The sequence below is a fragment of the Sturnus vulgaris genome, chromosome 11 (assembly GCF_052056855.1).
Source record: "Sturnus vulgaris isolate bStuVul1 chromosome 11, bStuVul1.hap1, whole genome shotgun sequence".
Taxonomy (NCBI): domain Eukaryota; kingdom Metazoa; phylum Chordata; class Aves; order Passeriformes; family Sturnidae; genus Sturnus; species Sturnus vulgaris.
The window spans coordinates 3,410,774-3,434,796 of NC_142253.1; the positions used below are offsets into that span (position 1 = coordinate 3,410,774).

Genomic DNA, 24,023 nt, shown 5'->3' on the forward strand with positions numbered 1-24,023 from the left:
GCGGAGCTTTACCCCCTTCACGCTCCGGCCCCTCAGAGAGCTCTTGTTTTTCCTCCCCGCTTTCAGGCTGAGGCCGCGCTCCCCCTGCCCACCCCAAGTCCCTGTTTGTGCAAGGACAAGCCTGTGTTTTCATTCTCCAGAAGATCCCCAGTTGGAGGGATCCAGCTCCTGGCCCTGCACAGACAACCCAACAATCCCACGCTGAGAGCATTGTCCGAATGCTCCTGGAGCTCTGGCAGTCTTTGACCATTCCCTGGGGAGCCTGGTCAGTGCCCCCCCACCCTCTTGGGGGACGAATCTTTTCCTTATATCCCACCCAAACCTCCCCGACAGCTTCATGCCATTCCTTCGAATCTTGTCACTGGTCAGGAGAGTGAAGATATCGGTACCTGCCCCCTCCACTTCCCCTCATGAGGATGTCTCTCTCCTCCAGGAGACGCCTCCAGCCTCTCCCAGCCTGGCACACATTCCCCGTGCTCCTGGGATCATCCCCTCGCTCATCCTGTGCCAGCACTTGGCTCTGAGGACACCTGGCAGACCCTGGCAGACCTGTTGCTCCTTCCTGCCAAGGTCCAGACATGAGCCAAGGGCAGATAAGAGGCTCCAGCCCACCCCCTCTAACTGGGAAAGATTTCAGTTCACAGCAAATCACCTTTTCCTTCCATTTTCAAAGCTGAAACATTTACATGTAACCGTAGAACGCGAGAATTTTGTAGGTAGTTTCATCATCGGTGTGTTGTGTGATCTCAGGCAAACGGGTGAGGCAATCACAGCTCAGCTTGTTCATTAATGAAACATAAATGATAATTACTCCTTGTAAGGTATTTGACACACCTTGTAATAAAAACGTATACAGGATGATTTCATTTTGTGTCAGTTCCCAGCCTGCTTGTAGAGTATTCACTGACACCCAACAATAGGAATAATCACCTCGTTGGAGAAGATGGGGTGGTTTAAACATCTTACTAAAGAACAATGAGAAATTGTTTCACAATCCAGGTGGGTTTTTTTCTTGCACTAAACTTACACAAAACCCATTAAGATTTATGTTTCAGATTTTAAAACATACTTGAGAGTTACAGGCTGTCCAATCCCTGGACGTGGATCAATAATTAAAATTATTTGTGGTGTAAGACCAGCAGCTACTTCTGCTCTCAGTAATGAAGCTTAGATTAGTTATCTGGAGATCCCTGACCCAGTTCCCCTTCACTGATGTGTGACAGTAATTTGTAAAGTATTTCCACCAGGTTTGAACCAAAATTGATTGTTGTGCTTTGAAACAATCTGTAGCAATTCAATACAGCATTCAAGCAAGACAGATGCAGCAGAATCGAGTGAGAACAATAAGAAAATGAAAACAATCTTATATTTCAAGACTCACTTAGGTCTTCAGAAAATATTGTACATCGATACACATCAAAGGATTTACAAAAGGAGCACAGAGATTTTGTTTGGTTTGTTTAAATTTATAGCTGCAGAAACCTGAATACGGTACAATAACTTGACACTAAAAATCATGGATCTCTGAATCATCCAGAGAAAGAAAGTTGTTTTTTTTTTCTTCAAAGTATACCACAGCCACCTCGAGACAAATTATGTTTATCCTCTGAGAAAATGACTAAAAATTTTTATTGTGCTTTTAAAACACCTGGAAGGCTTGGGAGTATCGAAAGACGAGAACAGCTCACACACGGTGCCTTAAAAAAAGAGAAAAATGGTATTTGTGCAAGTTGTTTCTTTTGAAAGATTACCCATAGGAGATACAAAGCAACCAAGGAACAGTCAGATGTGACTGACAAACATTCCAGGCTTTACCTGGCTCAGCCACTGACCCCAGCAAGTCCCCGGGGATTGTCTCCTATTAATCCAAGAGCCCATGGCAAACTGGCCAGTGCAGTTTTCTTTCCAAGCTGGATTTCACACCTTGCTCCCAGGATATCCCTGGGACAGGAGCTTCCTGACATCACTCCACAAACTATGGGACCAGCCAGACTAAAACCAGCCTTTTTCTCACCTGGGCCTCAGGTGTGAGGAACCCTGGTGCCCTTTGGAAGCGCTGAGCAGAATGGAAAGATCTCTCCTTGAAGGAGTGAACCCTGAGAAGGTACCTGTTGTGCAAATCCTCACAGGAGAGAATTAACATTTTCAGGAGGATCCAGGAAAAGATGCTTCTAACAAGAATAGGTCTTTAAAATGAAGAGCTGTGTCATTTCTGTGTCATTATTTCAGTATTAATTACCAAAACTATACTTACACACTTTTGGGCTATACTGTAGTTTTCACAAAGTAACAGCAACAACTAAGGTACATTTATAGAAATGGAAAAGTCAAATCAAAATATTCAGCCTCAAAAGAAAACATTAACAAAATGCTTTGTTCATCTTCAATGCTGATTCTCATTTTGGTGTTTTGTCTCCATTTTCATTTCAAAGGAAGTGTTGACAGTTTGGTTTGTATTCTGATCCAGAATGAAAGCAAAATTCCCCAACATTGTTCTGTCTTTTGAAGCTCAGATAGCAATTCCTTATCTCATCCCAGCAGGAGGTGCAGGCTGATCCCAGCACAGACAAGCACTTGTCCCAGGAGCAGTGGGGGAATGTTTCCAGCCTCTGCAGGGACAATCCTGGTGACTGTCCCATCCCATCTCACCTCTGGAGGGGTGCTCACAACTTCCTACCATCACATTTTAGTATACCTGATGGAGAGGAGGAAAGGATTCTCTGACAGTTGATAAAGTGTCAAGATTTATTTCTTTCAGTTAGTTGTACTTATTCCCAGCTTGGGAAATCTCTCTTCTCCCCACAGGAATACTGACTGGGGCCACATTTGCAAGTGAAAAACCTTGGATCACAGAGCAGTGTGACCGTATGTGACACACCCCACACACCCCCAGCCTGCCCAGAACACACACACACAGGCTGGTGTGTTACAGCTGGCCCACCTTTGCCCATCCATGTCAATGACAGTTTTATTCTTATTTTCACTTCAGAGAGCTGAGGCTGAGCCCAGTACATCACCCAGCTGGGAACAGTGTCAGCACCAGGATTTGGCTGAAGAGACAGCCCAGGAGTTTCTGTCACACAGAGATGTCACAAGCAAGGACAGCACAGCAGTGACCATGCAAGAGTGTCAAGAAATGCATACAAGAAGGAGGGAGGGGAAATAATGCTGAGTTACCTCCAAGGAGAGGAACATGATAGAGAAACAGTAAAGAGTAAAAGATAAAACTCCAGTTTCCTTTGAGGAAAGGTTCTGATCTATGCTCACCATAACACAAGTGGAGCTGCAGCATGATACACGAGCACTTTGTGGGAAGTTAAATGCATTTGTCTCTTTAAATCCAATATCAGACTCTTTCACAACAGTAAAACTGTAAAAGAGGAATATTTATCCGTGTTCACTGCTGTCAAACCCTGTGTACACACACTGTAACATCATACCTACAAAACTCTATCCCCACCAGACCAGCACAAAATCTTGTATTTAAAAGAAACCTAGAAAATTACAGAGCTTGCTTAAAATCTCATTTATTTGTATTGTAAGCCAAAGGATCATCCTCAGCTCAGAAATGCACTGCTCAGCCTCCTTGGGAGCTGTAACAATCAGGGCACTTGTCAAAGAAAAATCCACAAGCAATTCAGTGACAGAGAAAAGGGGCATTTTTTACACACATGCTCGTGGTGTGCACACACACACACACAGAGCAGTTTCCAGTTTCCCCTGTAAGCAAAATGCTGGTGAGCTCTATCCATTGTACCATTGGAAATAACTAAAACACAGGAGAGGAAGGGGAAATGAGGACATAAGTCTTTGTATGTATTTACACATCCCATTATTAAGATAAATGAAGGCTAATTAACATGGAATTAGCCACAAGTATGAAATACAAAATGAATTAAAACTCGTTTCTAAGTAAGATGAATATTACAACCAACTACTGTTAAAACTAAAATATAACAAGGTTTTGAAAGCTGTAGTGAAATATAAATTAATAATTCTAACAACAACAAAAAACCAAGTTACATAATTGTTTTAGAACACTTTGGAGAGCTCAAATTATTGCTTTTTTCCTCAGAAAAAGCCCAGCAGGGGGGAACCTCCCCTATTCCTCCTGCCAGCTGATATTACATTAACAAGAGTCTTCACGTTAAAGCAAATACTTCATATATTTAATAGCTGTTGAGAACATAACTCAGTTCTTCCTAAACAAAATGTAGCACCTCCTGTGAACATAAAAAGCACTGCTTTAATCTCTAATCAGTTCATATGCAGTAATGCCTTTGTTTGGAATGAATTCCACTCCTTCATTTGAATATGCCTGTAGTTGCAGGGTTCTGCTGAATCACAGCTTACACAACCACAGCCTCCGAACCTCCAGAGCCTCGGCACTGGGGCTGCAACTGTCTGGGCAGCAAGACTTTGTTCTGCAGCTTTCTGTGGCTTGGAGACACCATGGAAATCAGGAATTCAGCCTGCCCAGCATGCAGCTCTACCAGCCTCGTCAGACCTGTGTCAGCTTTACCCTGATACTTGAAAATAAAGACCAAAAGCAAGCTAATACTTTATACAAGCTCTCAGAACTGTTGGCCTAAAGGTTTACCTGTCATACATTATTTTAAACTTTTTAAATCAGCAGCTTTACCTTCTTTTCTCTGCCTTCTAGTTCTGAAATCTTCAATGCTCATTTGGGTTACATTTCAAACCTCTCAGTAGGTAGAAGTGTACTCGTTTCAACTGGCAACAGAAACTTCAGCTGAAATAGAAAATCCTAAGGCAAGTTGGAAAGGCATCTCTGCTCACGTTTAAGTGACTTTCAATCACAACAGTCAAGCTGCCTCTGCCCTTCACATGTCAATTGGCACTGAGGTGGCTAACACTGCCAGATAAGGGCTGGAGTCAGAACACATTGTTTAATCAGACTGTGATTTGCAGCAGAGGTGCAAACAAGGTTTCTGTTCCTGTCATGCTGTGAGGTCCGGCAGTTCCCCTGTCCCACCACTCCCCCGCTCAGCTGCCCTGCTCTCTGCCAGGCTGTGTCACAGACACCCACACTCCAGGGTTTGGGAAAAGCTTCTTGGAACTGCATCCCGTGCACAGGCTCTTATCTGGCAGCCTGGGATGGCACCAAGGTCGTGTTTTCCCTCCTCTCAGGAACTGCCACACAAGGAGGGAGAAATTTCTGAGACAAAAGGGAGACTCCTGGAGTCTGTTTTCTTATGAAACCCTGAATTAGTCCTGACTGGATGGAGAACATCCAAAACTGCAATTCCTCAGAAATCCTATTTTAACTTTGGGAACATATCCTTTCCCTCATCCACAGTCCCCAAGCGTTTGTCTCTAACAAATGTATGATACATGTACAGTATATCCCATCTGTGCCAGTTTTCCTTTCATTAGGGGAAGGCTTCATTATCTCACCCTGCTCATCCAGCTCCTACTTTGCCTGTTAGATACAAAAATGAGCAGTTCCGAGTACTGGCTGATGTTTTCTGCTCAACAGACTTGAAAAGTAACATCATTTTATCTGCTGCTTCCTTGAAGCACTCCTACACACACCCTTGGGGCTCACACCTAGAAAATGCCCTCTGGGAGTCTGCTCTTGGATCACTGCTCTGTAGGAGTGTCCTCACTTCCAGTTCCCCAGGGAATGGTCCCAAGCACCTTTCAGCTACTGCAATTTAAATAAGCTCTTGTGCATATCACAAGATTATGATCCTACTTTGGAAATTTAAGCTAAATGAAGTATTTTTAATAAACATCAAAGCCATTTTGTATCCTCTTCCACTTTGAGGCTATTCATTTTGATCCCAGCATAAAGATCTCAACTTCCCCATCTCTGGAAGTGTTCAAGGCCAGGCTGGACAGGGCTGGAGTACTGTGGCAGGCTGTGGAACAAGATATCCACGATGGCCCCTTCCAACCCAAACCATTCTAGAATTCTATAGTTCTGTGATCCCAGAAATGGAAGTGCCAGGCAGAATACATTTCCATGCAGGAGAGGAGAGTCAGGGTCAGCACTGACTCCCAAGCTAGGGATGGAAAACTGTCTGGAAGTGGAACACTGCTGTTACTGTATAGGGAATAGCACTTAAAGAGGAAAATGGATCAACAGTACCTGGGTTTGTGCTGTTCACTGACAACAGTCTTGGACTGTGCCTAATGCAATTCACATTACCAAGCCAGAGAACACATGCTTCAGCTGTAAGGGACTGGGGAGGCAGCCCACAGCTGTAGTCCACAAAGAAAGGATTCTCCTGCTGTTCTCAGCAACAATCTGAGTAGGCTTCTAGGATTTCCTGCTTTTTGTAATTTCAAGGGTTATTAGAAAATTGGAAAAAGAAATGTTTTAATTCTGAGTTTCAGTAAAAGAGTTCATATTCTTCATTCATATCCTTCATGGAATGGAGTACAGGACTTAAAACTTCTGTGTAAGAAGAGAGCTACATTTAGTATCTGTGATTGGCTCCCAAGTACACAATGACACGATTTTCATACACCTTCTTCATAGTTTTCTCAATTTGCTTCAAAAAGACTTGTGGAATTCTCCCACATAAAGTGTGCACTGTATCCAGAAACTTTGACTGCAGAGGGTAGTACAAGGACTGGAAGAGATTGTCTTCAAATGGAAACTAGGGAAAAAAAAAAAAGAATTTTTAGTTTTCACTATTTGTGAAAGGGTATTTTACAAATTTCAGTAAGAGAAAGCCTTCCATAGGGAGGGAATGTCTTGCCCTTGTCTGCCGAGTGTCACCAACCCCATCACTTCACACCTTGCCTGCCTGAGAGTGTGCATTGACAGGAATTTTATTAATGTAAGGATACTGTAGGGAAACAGGAGTTTTGGCAAGCAGAGCTGTACACACACAACATCCCAAATGGACACATGCACCTGTGCCCGTGGACAAGCTTCTGCCCTCCATGTGCCTGGAGGCTTGAGGTGCTCAGGGAAAACAAGTTTTCCCTTATGGACTAGATCTGCAGCCCCAGCAGGAGAAGCTCCACTCCAGCATCTTTTTTCTACCTTCAGTATTACAGAAAAACAATTTATCAGCCTTTTTGATTACTACAACATGAAGGAGAAATGTTTAAACCACCTCAAATGCATGAGAGGCCAAAGCAACCATGTTCATTTGTATCTGGTGGGTTTTACATAAACACAACTACCCAGCCTGATCGCTGGCAGAGCAACCTGAGTGAAACAGGAATCCACCCTGGGACATCAGGAGCCTGGGACACCAGGAGGGCTCTGTGGAGCAGCACTTACATCCCGGATCACCTCGTAGAGGGCTTTGAAGGTGGGCTGCTTGTCATCGTGGTAGACGCCTCTGTTGCCGTGCAGGATGGAGACCCCCTCGTCCTCCGCCCCCCTGCAGTTGCTGCCGTACATGCAGTGGTCAGGCCGGTAGTTCCACTGGCAGGGGAACACGTACAGACACTCTGCCCACGTCAGCAGGGCACAGGGAAGGAGAAGAGACATGTCAGAACAAATTAAATCAGCCTAGGACTGATGATCAGGGAATATTCTGTTACATCTGTTGCAAGTATCCCCGACAGAGACACTTCCTTCCCTCATGGGTAACTACACTTCCTTGCTGTTGGTCCTGAACAGACAGGACAGCACAAAATCTGGGACCTAACACAACCCAAGACAGCCCTTTAGAAAGTTAAAGTGGAAGAATCAAACCAGAGAGCACACAGCAGGTGGCACTGTCCAGCACCCTCTGCCATGGGAAGGAGTTTCTGGAGTGACAGGAACGACTGGGGAAGCACACACAGCAGTGAGGGTTATGAAAAATCCAGACTCCTCCTGGAGCCAGCATGGGAAAAGTACATCCAGTGTTTGTTGCTGGAGCTGTCACAGAGGCCATGACAATTTGTTACACAGCAGAGCATAAGGGGTGGTGTATTTTATCCACAGCCCTCCAAAGAGTCATCATCCATTAATTTCACAGGTCTAGGTTATTTAGAGATGAGCCTAATTTCTCAAAAGGGCTCATAACTCCCCTTCTCCTAGCGATTTTTTAAAAACTCTGTGCACACAGTGCCTGCAATCTGCTTGTCATAAATCACTCCAGTCCCTGCAACCTTTCTGCCTCGGCCCTGGGGAACAATGAATCATGGCTGGTGCCAGCAGGGCACTGAAGATTGAATTCTTCCCTTGGCCTTTCCCAGCTTCCTGGGAAGCCTGCAGCTGCTCCCGTGTGGTTCTTGAAAAGCAGGAGAAACTTTCTGAACTTTTCTTTCCTTAAGGCCTCTCCAGCAGAGCTCTCCAGAAAGGGAGAGCAGTCTTTGGAGATGGGCAAAGGGAGCAGCTCCTCAGGCCTGGGGAACAGAGCTCTCTGTGGTTTTAACTCACATCTGTAAAAAGGCACCTGCAGCAGTCTTGGCCAATTCCCTCCCCAGGCAGTCTCACTAACCCAGAGCTTAAGACCCCAGGAAGTCCAGTTTTGTCTTAATTGTATCCAGAAGCAGGGAATCCCTTCACTTCATCATTAATTTTATACCTCATTATTTTCTCAAATCTCCAGAAAGCAGATTTACATATTCAGTGGAACCAAGTCCAAGCCCCATTACCTGCAGCAATGTCAGAAACATTTTTATAGGTTAGAAATATTTTGAGGATGCAATTACACAATAACTGCATACCAGAATATTGTGCATATTATAAATAAAAAATAGCAGTTAAAAAAAAAAAAAAAAAACAAGCTCAAGATATTTTCTCAATGCAGATAATGACAACACGGAGAATCATTCCTTACCTGGGTTAAAGTAAAAAATTATATTTAGCAAATCCTGGTCTCCCCACGTGATGTAATTTTTGTACTTTTGGTACAATGGATATAACATTTCCTCCCAAGTCAAGCCACCTGGTATCAAGCTGTTCTGCAGGGCAGGAAAACAGAAGCAAGGGATTAATGTCATGATCAGTGCTGTGGATCTGACTCAGAGTGGGCACACACAAATCTCTAAGTTCTGCTAAGCCACGTTGGACACCCAGGTGAAAAACACAAATCTGCCAGGAGATGTTAGACTTGGACAGGGCTGTAACAGCAGAACTCACTGTGTTTATCTAAACAGGAAAACAAAGTCTCCTGGGGCCAGCTCTGATGTCAGCTCCTGCTATTCACAATCTTCCTATTCCAAGTAACAGGAGGGGTAAAAAGTGAACAAGTGGGAAAATGCAGGGACAAGGTGAAAATCAAGGTATAAAAGCAGGGAAAATTACAGACTAAAGATCATCTTCCCTGGGAATTACGGTAGTAAGTGCAAAGTTTGGGTTTTTTTTTTTATCCCCAGCTGTTCCTGTAACAATGCAGGAAACTCCTGGCTTGCCTGAGGAACCACTTGGGGTAAGCAAAGTTTCAGTGGTGAGAGAATACGTGCTCAACAACATGGATCTGTCATGAATATGTGCCCTTCTCACTTAAACCAGCTATCTGCAGCAGGATGCAAAAGTATTCACAACACATGCAAAAATCACCAATTTCTCTGGGTATTCACAACAAGCTTTCCAATTTTAAAAACAATGTAACGACTGCACTGAAGATCTTTGAGGTTTTTTTTTTTCATGTATCTTTTCATGGAAATGTAAGAAGTTGGGGAAGCCATTTTTAACACTGCTACCAGACTGCTCCAGCTGCAAGCTCCCACTGCTCCAGCCTTGAAGAAGTTTCACTATTTCAACAACCACATTCACAATAGCTTTTAGTATCCAATTCCACATCTTCTGTATTTCTCTGATTCTCTGTCTTACGAACTTCATGCAATTTTACACCGAGCTTGCAGATGTGAGAAACGCAGCAACCCCGAGCCTCTGCAACAGCTGCATTTGCTCTCACCTTGAACTGAGTGCTGCGGATCCGTGTCAAATTCATCAGCATCACCCCGGAGTTGACACCGGTGGAGCCGTAATAAGGGTGACGGGCGAAGCGGCTGTACCAGCCGATCTTGGGGATCTCGTGCTCGGGGGCCATGGCAGCCAGCTGGGTGGAGTTGAAGTCTCTCAGGAGGTGCCAGATGTCATCGATGGGCCTCAGGAACAGCACGTCAGTGTCCACGTAAAGCAGGGAATCCACGTCCTTCAAAATCACCTTTGGGATTTGAGCAGCGGGGCGAAAAACAAATCACAGAGACAACAAACACAAAGATTATTGGCAAAAGGCACTTTTACTTTAAACTGGTAATTTGGAAGAGGTTATTGATTTATCAGCTAAATGTAATTACAAAGAGGAACAACAGTTATCAGATTATTGGCTTGTTGTTTGCTGTGGTTTTTTTCTTGAACTGCACAATAAAACAGCTACCAGAGCACTGGGGCTGCATTAACCTTCTTATGAAGCAGCAATTCTCCAAGATCCCAAAAGTATCTGCAAGGACTGCTTAGTATCTGTTCAGAGATGCAATGTAAATAATATATATTTACAGAGCTCTTTCCAAGATCTTAGCTGGTGAAGCACGCAGTGTTCTCCACAGGCAGAAAGGGTAACCCAGGAGACCAGAATATTTAGATTTACCTTCATATATAATTAATGTATACAACGATTTCAGATTAATTAAGACAACACCATTGATCACCAATATATGTACATCCCTCTGAAGAAAAAAATTTGGCTGTTAAAAAGAAAAGTCACATTAAAACACACCAGGTTGTACTCTGAGCTCTGTTAGCAGACTCTGTATGGGAATAACCACAGTAAAGCTGGTCAGGTCAGAAGGGTGGAAACTGCAGATTAGAGCCAGGAGATTGCAGTGGTTCCTGCTGACCATGTTCCCCCTTGTGGCTGCCCAAATCCTTGCACACTCCTTCATTAATATCCACGGTGGGACAAATGACCTGGTGTTTCAAGTCTTTGTCAAGTAATAAAGATCGTTACCTACAGCTGACCACCAGTTCCAACCACATTTTTGTTGTTCTTCTTCATTATTTACTAAAATTGTCGAAAATTTCCTGAAGGACTGAGATTTTTTTACTTTGGTCTAGCCAAAAACCGTATTTACTTCTCTTTCTTTGAAAAGCAAATCCAAAAGGCTTTGGATTTTCACCACGTGGAACACAACAATCACTCTCTCATCCACCTGCAATGACATTAATTACAAACTCTCCTATTTATGCAGGTTACAAGAAATTCTACCAAAGAAATTGGGTTTTACATAAATTCTAATGCACTATGACTGCGGATTACCCGTGAAATAGTGAACAACATTAGGATTTTCAACAAGTGGGTGAGAAATATCACCTCTAAGCATGCTCAACAGGAATCCACTAAGATGCCAAATCCGTGAGTAAAGACTTAAATGAGATTTTTCACCTGACTGAACACTTTGGGATTCAGACTGACATTTAGTCAAGTTTAACAAATCCCTGACCTGTATTTCTGACAGGATAACTACATGTTCTTCCTACAGAACAGGGCAAGTAGGAGAAGGAACTGTCTCTGCATTTTAAACAAAAGTTATGCTTACAACAAATTCTAAGCAAACACATTCAACACAATTCAGATCTCTCTGCTGGATGGAAGTTTATAGCAATATATCATTTTTCCACAAAAACCCCATAAACCAGCATGTGGAGGTATCAATAAATAAGTGACAAAAATAGTTCCATAATACACTAAGAACTCAGAGTAAATATTTGCAGATATTAAGTATCCTCAAGTCCAATACTAAAAAACCAAACCAATAAAAAAGACAGCTACTGTAAGAGTAAATCAATAGAAGAAGGTCTGAAAGGAAGAAAGGTTTTCAGTTTAAGGATATCTTGGGGTATTGTGTATTAATTATTCTGCAGCACCTAGGAGCCCTGATTCATAGGGACCTGCTATATGAAGTCACATAAAATCAATAGACATTTAAAAAAAGAAAAATCACCCCCAGATTTAGTCTGAGATAGGAGGTACCACTGGAATACAAGCAGAGCAGAAGCTATTGGACTTTTCCTGTGGATCCACAGCACGCTGCAGACCATGTAAGATTTTTGTCTAAGGGGGCCCTGGTAAAAAGGCAATGTTGAGGCATTTTCCAGCAGGAAAAACTTACCCCAGTTCAGGGGGAAGTTTCACAGGGGCCTAGAGACCCTCCTCATCCTTCCCAAGCATAAATGACAGTGGTCACTGCTGGACACTGCTTCTTTCAGCAAAAAAACATTCTTTCAGCAGCTTCCAATACACAAATAATTTAAATCTGTGGAAGTCTATGGACTGTAATAATTTTCCTACAGATTCAAGTAGGTATTTCAGTTCTTTGTGCAGTGCCCACCAGCACCTGACCCCACCTTGTATTCCTCCTCTCAGGATTCACATTGCTCTCCTTTCTGCTGAGATTCTTCCTTCTCCTGTGTCCAAGGTGTTGCCCTGCAGTGACACCCAACTGGCTAAAAAAAGAGCTGTGCTACCTCCTTTAAGCCCTTCCCACTTTCACATGTTGAGCGTTAAGACTCCTTTAAAAGCTGCAGATGTCAGTTTGAATTGCTCACATCTCTCCTGCTGTGCCTTGGGTAGGGGGGGATTTAATTTCACCAACTGCAGCTGTAGGAGTTTCTCACAGAGCAGGAACCTGCAGTGCAGGTTAAAAGTGACACGCAGTGACCTGGAGCAGGAGCTTTGCCAGGCTCTGTCTGGAGGTCTGAGCTCACACAAACCATGCAGACACACCTGACAGCCTGGGATTTTGGAAAGGGATGGCCAGAAACACGGCTTGCTCTGCTTGTCTTCCCCTTGCTCTGCAGGCACTTACAGCTTAAAAGTGTGATTCTTTTTTTTTTTTTGCAGCTATATAGAATATTCTTAGTAAATCTGTCAAAAAGTTCTGCACAGAACTGGCTATATTTAGCCTGGCACTTCACTTAAATACTCAATTATCTGTAATTTGATTTCACAACTTCTGTCTCCATAGATTCTCCCTGTGTTAGCAAGGTTGGCAAGAATTAACACACTCCTGAGTAAACACACGCTGGTGTACTGTGAAGCTGGACTACCTAAGGGCTTGTGAGGGCTCATGTGGCACCTCAGCACAGCTTTATCCAAAATTAGGTACAAATCACTAAGCTTGATGCTAGAGTTACAGAGCCACGAAGTTGAGTTACTAAACCTCATTGTAGTAAGAGATTAACTCAAGTTACAGCAGAGGCTTTTGTCTAGATAAGGCCCTGGCATCTATTCCCACTGGGCTGGATACTTGAGCATCCCTCAAGAGGAAAGCTCTAACACAGGGATATTGCTAATCTATCTTAAAAGCTCCTAAGTAGATTAAGTGTTTTGAGAAGGGCTCTAAATGTTCATCCAAAAATCATCCAAAAATCCCTTAAGCATTTCAGGATACTTGAGCCGATTGTTTTGGTAGCTCCAGAAGAGCAGCACAGAAACAGCTGCAGCCAGCCCTGAGGGACCAGCATCCCTGGGACCAGAGGATGCTCCTCACCTGCTGCTTTAACACCCATGTCAGGAGCACAAACCAGTTCCCAGGGACTCCTGAGAGCACTACCCTCCTGGTTTAATGTTAAAGTTTCATTCTGTGCTTATAAAAAGATCTACATCTTCCTCTCTGTGTCTCTGCAAATGCCCTGGATGGTTTTATTGCAGCAGAATGCAGTGAGAGACTGACTTGTGAGATTACACTGAGGCTCATTCTACATCCCTGCATCTAAGTGGCAAACGTGATGTCTCAGAATGCCTCTGAAAAATGCAGGATGCTGTACAGTCTTCCTTAATATTTTAGCATCCTGGGTAGAGTCAACAAGTTGGGAATGTGAACTTCAACCTGTTGCCCAGGATAGAACAGATCAGTACTGCAAACGGCAGGGTCCCATCTCAGAGCTTTACTTTCATCACCGGGTAAAAAACACTGAAAGGTTCTTACCCAATTTTCCCTGAACACATTCCTCAGACCCTCCTGTCCACTTTCACACGCCTGCTGGTGCTGCAGAGGAGATTTCTTTGGCAGGAGAGGCACTTGTGAATCAAAGACTCGCATTCCACTCAGGCTTAGCATTATCAGGAGCAAGACAATTTGCACAACTGAGGGCTAAACAGCTGATAACTACTGCTCTCCTGGGGTCCTCCCTAAATCCAGGCACATTTCACGCTGCTGCAGGGAAAAATGCTCAGTACGGGTAAGGATAAAAAAAAAACAAATTGATATTCTGCTGGTATTTATGAAAAATAAAAGTCAAACTAGTTCTCTAAACAGTAAAATTTGGAACCCTCTGTTCCCACCGTGTGCTGACAGTTTAAGTGGGATATCAGAACCTAATTATCAAACACCAAAAAAGAAAATAATGGCTGGAATTACCCAGAAACAGCCCAAAGTTGTGTCAACCTGTGAACTCGAGCACCAAACCTTGAGGGTCCCACAGGACATTTGCCACCTCAGCTACAACGACAGCTTGTTTATTATACCCACATCAACTCCGTGTCAGCTGCAGCTCCTCTTGGACAGCCCCTCCTACACAAAGCCATAAACCCCAGCCTGGCCACACACAGCATTTTGTAACTGCCCCTGGAGAAACAAACATCTACAGTGCAAGCTGCCCCCTCATTCTGCTAACACAGCGTGCAACAGTCTAATATTCCTTAAAAGAAGTTACTGGAGAACTTCAGCAACGTGTGAGTGACAAAAAGGGATCAGTAAAAGCACTGCCCAGCCTGAAGGAATCAGCACGAATGTCTAACCCCTTTCTGTCATCAGAACAGTGAAGAGAAATAAAAGTTAAGTCATTCCTATGAGTAGTCTCCCAAAATGACAGAAAGTATCACAGAAGAACAGAGATTTCTGTTTACCCAGGACACCCTGACACTCTGCATGGAACAAGTTAAGGCTTCAGGATTATTTTCCAGGTGATACAAATATTTACTCAGGGGAGAGAGGATCTCTGCTGCAGTTGGAGTTACTTCCAGCCCATCTGGCCTTTGTGCTGCTGATAGCCCACCCCTAAATGGCAGATCAGCAGAACTGCTGACAGCACATATTTTCTCACATATGTATTCACAGGCTACGTATCTGGACATGCAGCTGTCTCCTGATTGCTTCCATCTGAGAGGGGAAAGATTTCTTTGTCCCCCCCACACTTCTCCTAAGACAGTGATGAAGAAATCTGGATCATGTGAACAGCTTGTCACTTCACTGGAGTCACCCCAATCAACAGCAACCCACGAAATATTTTTGATAGATGTTCTCGGTTCCACAGAAATTGCTTTATGCAAACATTCCTTCAACTTCTGATATGCAAAATTGGTATCAACACTTCCTTTCTCTCCAAGTTTACGACACTGAGTATAATAAAACTTTTCAGTGAACTTGAAAAGTCCAGGATACACCAAGCTCTTGCATGAAATCCAACTTAGAACACGCTGGAATTAGTACCTTAAGGGCAATTCTAAGAGTCTTGGAAAAAATAAGTAAAACTCAAGGAAACGGGAATGCTGAGAGCATCAGTTTAAGGGCTAACATATGGAAAGTAAGATGGTGGGTAAAGAGGGCATGTTGTAAAGAATGTTATTTACAGAAGGCACACATCATCTACCCCAAAAGATGTGCCCTGAGAGAGCTCTCACTCTCTCTGGAGTCTGGAGAGCCCGAGAGGCTCATGGAACCAGAGACAAATCAGAAACACACATCCTTTGTTAGCCAGGAAAAAGCCAGGCTGGATTTCTGTGTTGTCTTTTTACAGTGTCTTAAAGCACGGACTAAAATTATCTTTAAGCAGATGTTTCAGCCTAAAAATGGTTTTAATATTACACCAGCAAAGCTTCCTTTCTGTGGAATTAACCTTTTCCTGTAGCAACCTACTCAGAAATCCAGGTGCCTTACCGGAAGAAACAGGCGCTGGGCAGCACATGGTTTGAATAACTTTTTCCATTCCTGAGCATTTCCTACTGAGAAGGTTATTGGGTAAATGTTGGACTCAAACTTCTTTGTATATGAGGAAGGCCACTCCTTTAACTGAAAGACATGGTGGGAGGAAATCAGACACTACACATTATAGAGCTTTTGTAAAAAAATGCATTCATAAGGAATTTAATTGTGTACAGTAAACAATGTGCTCAGCTGCTACTTGTTGATGCCAATGTAATTTTTCTCAGAAATTTACAACTTACAACTAACTCATTTATTTATTTACCAAATGACAAAGAAACTCACCTTCTTCTCAAATTCAGGCTTAAGGGAATCCTCGGCAAAGATGTGGAAGCAGAGCCTGCTGTTGCTGAAGAGAACTGCTGATTTCAGCATGATCAGAGTCTCCTCCAGCCGGTCCCCACATGCCACCACTGCCAGATGCATGCACTGCAAGGATGAGGGCTCCTTTGGATGCTTCTGCTCTGCAGGCTTCCTGAAAATTCAGGGATAGGCACATAAAAATTACTGAGGTGGACATGAAGAGAATCCCTCATTAACAGACATCAGGGTTGTTGTATTTTTCTTCATCATTTTGCAAGAGATCAGGAGGTTTTTTCTGGTTAGATATTTATAGAATAAGCAAATAGCATGGTAATTTCTGTCCATGGTCCAGATCAATAGTGTTCCAACTACAGCATAAAGAAAAAGGCTATTTCCTGTTATTCCTACATTTCTGAGTTTGCAGAAATCACTGCACTACAGACACTGCAGATGAAGCCAATTTCACAGCACCTCAAACCAGACACCACCTTGCTCTGTGCAAATGACAGCCCCGAGGTCACTAAGCCAAAACACAGTTACAACCACCCAGCCAACTTTCTAACACAATGCAGATCACACAACTGCATCCAGCACCTTCATTTCCAAGCCCATAATGGCTAGACTGGAAGAAGACATCCATACTTTAAAAAAAAACAAAAAACACTCCATCCATATGTAAATTGTTCTAACAGTTAATTAATTTTGCTATTAAAGATGCATGCCTTAATCCTGGCCTGAAGGCACTGGCAGAGTTTCAAAGGACTGCTCTCCATTTCACCCCATGGAATCCATGAGATTTTGCTAAAATAGAGATTTTTGAAAACAAATATAGTCACATATCCCAGATGAATCAGACTACATTCCAAGGGCCAAACTGTGGGATTTTCACTTAGCACCCACCTGTGTGGGCTTTAAATACATTTCATCCAGATATAGGGAACACAGTAAGAGGCACAATGAAGCTTCCTGCTAGCCAGAAAAATCAGCTTCTCCTGGGGAGTTAAAGACCTTTTGGAAACAGTCTTTTGGTTCTGTGTTTAGTGTGGAGGTAAAAATTGCATCCTCCAGGAATGTTGCACCATGGTGCATCCACATTCCAACACAGATGGCACTTAGCCTCCATCACACGGCATGGAGCTGACCAAGCAACTAAATCCCAGGCACAGTAATCATTCGTGGAGAGTTCAAAATGCAAATCATAGATCACTGCCTGCTCTGGACATAGCTCTGAGCAGAGGACATCAATCCCAGCCCTGCTCAGCACACACAATTACACACACACAATTAATCACTGGAGTTATTGCTACAAACAGAAGTTCTAAATAAAGAGAAAAATGACAGTTTTAAGCCGTTATTATTTTTTACAGACATTGAAGGGCTGTTCTGTGTAACAGCAGCATTCTACCCTTCAGAGTAACCCACCTCTATGTAAAGGAACAGCAGGCACTGGCACTTCACTGACTATATAAAGCAACACGTTTCATTAAGGGTTTTAAATCTTCTGCTTTTGTCTTAATTATCCCCAGTTTCATCAGTGTATAAATAATAGAATCTTACATCTATGCGAAGTGGTATTTACTTTCCAACCTATTAGTGTAAAAATCGCTGAATTATTGACGTGAATCATTAGCTGCTCACACAGATCACCTTTCCCCCCTTCTCCCTATCTGTGTAATGCTTCCCCTTAATTGAGTCTCTAAATCAAGCCATGCACAGGCTGGGACCTGCTTTGATGTAGTTTCTGGCAATGGAATTCACTGGGAGAGGGACTAAACCCTGCACTTCTATTGCAACATTTCAAAACCCCACACCAAAGCACTCAGCTTTCCTGGGCAGTTTTAGCCACGGTGAGCTCTGATTATGCAGCTGTTCTGCAGTGAAAAATCCAGTACATTAGACAATACTTCCAAAGGACAGACTCAGCAGAAGCAATCCTTGGTAAAAGCAGAATGCTTGGAAAGCACATAGGAGTAGGGATAACAACAGACATCCAACACAGGCACCATGGAGAAAGCTGAGTGTTGAAGGTGAGGAATTACCAACAGTGCAGGGGTTCAAGAGCCTGGAGTGGCCTGAATTGGAATAAAAATCCCAGAAAAAGGAGCTACTTCAACTACATCAGTCATAGTCTGGGGCACTGAGGGCAATAAACAGTGAGAGAAATAGCAATGAGGTGCAGAAGAATTTTGGGACACAACATTTTGCACCTTCTTTGTAAGTACATAAAGAAACTTAGAGGACAGTGAAAACAAAGGTGAGCTTCAATGGGAGATAAAACAGTGCCCCAGCAGGATGCATCTGACTGCAATTTTAACTTAGCCTTTGAAAAATATCAATTATCCAGAAGCCTGAGAAGGGGCAGGTGTAGAAGAGGCAAACAAACAGGTCATGGCAAAGAACATCCCAGTTCCCCTTCCCTGCCCTGTTCATGCACGCCCCTCATGCAGGGCAAGGAGAATGGAAGGGACAAGGAGGAACAAGAGCTGGATGAAAGGACGTCCCTTAAAGATGTGCAGGACACAGCCAAGTTGTCCTACCTGTAAATGGGAACAGCTGTTACAGCTCGAAGAATTTCCCACCTCAAGAGACTCCCAAGACATTAAAAAGCCCATAGACCCATAGAGTAATGCATCATTAGCCAATTCTTCCTAACATTTACATTCACTCCTTTATAGTTCAACTTGAACAGTCTGTAGTTGGATTTTATAACCTAAATTAAATGTTTAAACACATTGAAAGCAATGCAGAGACCTGGGCCCCAATGTTTAATGTGTTTGACAAGAACAAATATACAAACTAAGATTAAGCACTCCACAAAGCATCACAAAATACTTGCAGAACACATCCCCATGGAGTGGCTGGAGACTGAACTCGATGAGATGGAGCACAATAAAATGTTTACAGCTAAGACCTTCCAACAATACAGAGCAACTCCCATCCAGTTGCTCACCCGTGTTTTATTTACTGAATACAATTTTTTCAGGAAGGCACTGACACAGCAGGAGCAGCCTGAGTGCTCAAGCACAACAGTGTGCATTCCTAGGTCTTAAAGTTTAGGTTACATGTAATTTTCTTATTAGTCACAACCAAAGTGTCTCAAACTTAATTAACCTAAAACCTGTCTAAATCAATCCAAATCCATTCAAAATAATGTGTTCCCACCTCATTACAGAGCCTGCTAATCTATTCAAGCCTTCAAATTTATTCCTGAAAGATAATGCATGCAGACACTTCCAAAATGCAATACAGTTGTTAATTTTTGAAACCTTCTTCCCATTATGATCTCATTTACTTTTGCAGCACAAACAAGGGTAGATTTAGGCGTTGTATCAAAGCTGGTGATTCACTGAACAGGCTCCTTCCCTGACAGCCACCCTTGCCTGAGTCAACATCCCAACCACAGCTCCATGATGTGAAACACATTTTCTTGCACACTTTGAAATACAAATGTTTTCAAATCAACCTTTCTCACTTTGCAGCAGTTGCAAAAAATCGACTGTAGCTGCTGTCAATCCAGAAATGGTTGAAGTTTCAACCTTTGCCTACCACTCAGAGGAACGGAAAAAAGCCACTCAAAACCAGAATGGTTTCTCTCTCCTTTTACAAAGTGGGTTCTTTATAAAACAAGTATGAAATACTTGAGGTTTCAGCATGTTATTAGCAAACTCAAGCCAAAATTGCATGTGCTGCACACAGGCTGCACAGACAGAAAAAGTATCTTGACGGGTTGCCACGCAAGGGATGTTTAGCATTGAAAAAGTTACTTTCAGTGCTGGCGAAGGTTCACTTCCCCAGCCTTGCCACGCTGGTTTAAGAGAGAGCATGGTCACATCTGCCCTTCAAATGTAAAACAATCCTTCTTTTTGATACTTTGCACACATGGGTTTGGCACGTAGTTAAAATTCTTTATATAAAAAAGCCTTACCGAAGGCATAGAACTTGCTACTTCCAACAGGAACGAGCAGCAAAACCACCACAAAAAATCAAGTTTTCAAAGCTTACCAGATACTTACCTAGATTTGTCAATATTACTTAATGACCAAAGCAGGACATGTGAATGTCATTGCTAACATTTGTGAAGCACCAGCCAGCCAATGACATGTGCCTACATTAAGCTTTATGTATAGCTTATGTTAAAAGAATTTTGCACTTCCTATAACCTAGTGTCTTCTGATATTATGTGACTACAGAAACCAATATTACAAACCCCAGTCAAAATACAATTCATCTTCCCTGCAAGATGCTGATTCTCACAAATCAAACACAAACCCTAAGTAACACCTTTGTTTCTGAGCTGAGACCAAAACTTGCATCTTCTGACAAACCAACTTGACAAAACTGAATTTAAATGTTTTACATTCACACAGACAGAACTTCACTAAAGTTCTGCTAATCAATTCTGCAGTCTCATACAAGCATGTACACTGTGATCACCTCACAAGATCTTACATAGTCCTAATCAAATTTGTTATTATCCTGAATGAATCAGTTAGATAAGGTGGGATCTCTCACATCAAATTAAAAAAAAAAAAAGTGCCTTTGCTCATAAGGAGGAACTAAAATTATCATCATGGGTTGTTTCTTGCAATCCAAATTCAAGGCCCTTCACTGCTTTCAGTTTAGCTTGGATCAGGCTTTTTAAGCCTAGCAGATCCCACCACCTGATGCCTTTCCAACCAGGCAAGCATCACCTCCACTTGAACCACTTATGTCACACCCTCCCCACAAAAATTCTTCTTTTATGGATACCCTCACCTGAATAAACCTTAATAGTAACTAACATAACAAAGAATCTTTCAGCAAATGGCTGAACAGGACACAGACAATTGTGCTTCTTAGTTACACAAACTCCTGCTGGGGCCAGTGGTGCAGGATGACAAGGGAAAAAACAACCACCAAGCTCCACAAACAAAATTCTGAAGAAAATGCACACTTTGAATACTAAATTCCTCCTTTTTCTTTTTTGCTGTTGTGTTGAAGACCTTGTAGAAAGGCCTTGCAAAGTCAACAAATAATCAAAAAGTTAGATAACGTCAAATTGTGAAACATGAAGATGCCACTGAAAAGCGCATTAAGTGGAATGGTTGTTTACACTCTCTGGCAGTTCCAGGCTTTCCGGGCTCCCTCCTTCAGTGTTCTTCTTGATTTCCATGATAATCACAGAGATATGCCTTAAAGAAAAATGACTTCAGGAGGTACAGTTGCTAGTGGAAATAATCCTGCTTTAATACCGGCATTTGAATTCTGTCCGTGGCCCACTCTCAGCCCCAGAAAACATCTCCTGCATTCAGTGGGGTAACAATGCTGGGGAGAAACCAACTGCTTTAATAAGTTAAGGAGTAAGAGCTCAAAAAACAGGAATAGTGTTTCATTCAGAACATCTCTGTGAAATCATGAATCAGAGACACAAAGACATACCAAGTTAATTAGATATATGAGGTCACACTGACCATAATATAATTGGAATGCAAAGGGGAAAACAAGTCCTCCACCCACTGAAAGCTGCCCTTTCTCAACTAATTAGTTTTTTTAAAAAATACCCTGCCTGTAAGGTGCTAGGAGAGGAAACACCACGATTTAAAACACCTTTAAAGTTCTGCTAAATTAATTTACATATAAAAAACATTCAAAACAAAAAAGCTGGAAAGCTTAAAATCTGCCAGTGCCTCCGCAGTTTGGAGCCCGGTGGCACCACAGGGCAATGACGAGCCGCCTTCCCTTTTCCCTGGAAATCCCGCAGAGCTCCCGAGGTGACAGCCCCGCATTCCAGACAGCGAGCACCGCACTGCCCACGTCAGCCCCCGAAAGAAGGCCAGAACTAATGGAAAAACCGCTATTTCACAAGAAAATAGGAGGGAACCCCCCCGCTCGGGCACAGCGAAAACCTTTCCCGGCATCTCTGCCAACTACGCTGCCAGGGGAAACACGCAGGGAAAAGTTTGTACTTGCCAACCTCAGCAGTTTGCACAGGGGTCTTTCACCACCGCTCACGAGCGGGGGAAGAAATTCGGGAGAGAGAAGCGCCGGACGCACCGGCACCAAAGCGACACCGCCCCGGGGAGCCGCGGGTCACGCGTGGGGCTGGCATGGGCACGGCGGGCGGGGGATGCCCGAGGGCACGGGATTCCCGAGGGCAGGGGATTCCCGAGGGCAGGGGCCGGGCGATGGAGCCAACCCCTTTACCTGGCGCTGGCGCTGCCCCCGGGGCTCCTCCTCGGGGGGCTCCGGCCGAGGCGCGGCGGGCGGCGGGCGGGCGCGGAGGGCGGTGCGGGCGGCGGGGCCGCGCTGCCCGCCAGCAGATAGAGCAGCAGCAGCACGGCCAGGCACAGCAGGGCCGCCGCTACCTTGCAGGGCCGCCGCATGGCCGGGTCAGCACGGCCGCATGGCCGGCAGCGCACGGCGGCACGGCCGGGCCAGCAGCGCAGCACGGCCGCGTCCCGCCGGCCGCATCGCCGCAGCCCGGCCCGAGCGGGGACGTGGCCGCACAGCCCGGGCCGAGCGGGGCGGGGCGGGCCGGGCCGCGCCTACCGTACTGCCTGGAGTACTGCCCGCCCCGGCAGCGCCCGGCCGGGCTGGAACAGCGCGCCCCGGCACGGGCTGGGTGTTCATAACGAAGCGAACAGCACCACGCACGGAGCGCGGCCGCTCCCAGGGAGATTTGGTTTCGTGGGTGGGCAGTGCTGGCAGAGAGTGAGTGGGTGCAGCGAGGTGATCTGCAGAAAAGGGGGAAGCTCGTCTCGACAGCGCGTTTGCTCTGCCTGTGCTGACAGGAAACCGAGCCTCCCTCCGCCTTGCGGCCGCAGTTTATCACCTGCAGACGATACGCACTCCTCGTTCCATCTGCATCGAGGGCAGGTAAACGATAAAGTGCAATACGTGTACAACTGAGAAGGAACAAGGCGCCCACTCGCTTGTAGGTGGCTTTGTCCCCGTGTGACCCATCCTAGGCAGTCTGCTGTGGAACATCAGCAGAAATCACAACATCGAATTTCACAGGAGTGAAATTTACTGCTTGGGGTCATAATCTGATTTACGACCTTGAAATGTACAGAACGACAGAAATACAAGGATTCTTGCTGCCCCATGGAGCTGGAGTAAAAGCTGTGCAAACAGTGGAGACACCAAGGTTGGAGAGGGCAGAGAAGGGAAAGTGGAGCCTCGCGAGTTCCATACTGGAGGAACCTCATGGAGCCACTGGAAGTGACACTGGTATCCACTCGGCAGTGCAAATGTACAGCCTGTCCATTTTACACTGCTCACACCACATGCCCTCACCAGTGGGATCCCAAAATATGCTTTGCCTTAGCATCAGCCCAAATGTGAAGAGTAACTACTGTTTCAAGAGTTTCATCCAACTCGGATTGTGGCCAGATAAGAAAATGTAAATTACTTGATGCTAAGAGAAAATAGCAATACTAAATGAGAAACTACAGAAAAACCACAATGCATAAACATATGCTCTTTCCCGAGAATATATGCACTGTAATAAAACCCTACCAAACCTTATACTTTTTACTCTTTAATGAAAAAGAGTACCAGTGGTACTGAAATCCTGGAGCTGTTAAAACGTGTGATTTTTCTATCATCAATACAATCACTTTCTTCTCTGTCTGTGTCAATTAAGCCCTTTTAGTAATTTTGTTTTGGATTACCATTTCCAAGGTTGCCAGATTAACACATTATCAGAGATGTAGAGCCAATTGTCCTTATCAATTGCAAAGCTTCATGTTTCTATTTCTCGACCAAACAGCAAGTTGTCCTAATTACTTGCCCAAAACATTGAAGAGAATGCATTTTAATTCTTCTGTGCTCCATTAAATATATACTAGCCAAATTCCCTTCACCAGAAAGATGCACTAGAAGATGTAGTC

At 44.0% G+C, this 24,023-nt stretch overlaps 1 protein-coding gene across 1 annotated transcript; it reads right to left on the minus strand.

Moving 5' to 3' along the window:
- Positions 1-1,335: 1,335 nt before the first annotated feature.
- On the minus strand, positions 1,336-22,514 carry GXYLT2 (glucoside xylosyltransferase 2). Its single transcript, XM_014873635.2, has 7 exons — positions 22,336-22,514; positions 16,135-16,324; positions 15,805-15,936; positions 9,840-10,091; positions 8,760-8,883; positions 7,265-7,437; positions 1,336-6,629 (listed from the first exon to the last, which is right to left on the minus strand). Exons 1-7 carry the CDS (start codon positions 22,512-22,514, stop codon positions 6,447-6,449), a joined length of 1,233 nt encoding a protein of 410 aa, XP_014729121.2. The 3' UTR covers positions 1,336-6,446.
- Positions 22,515-24,023: the final 1,509 nt, after the last annotated feature.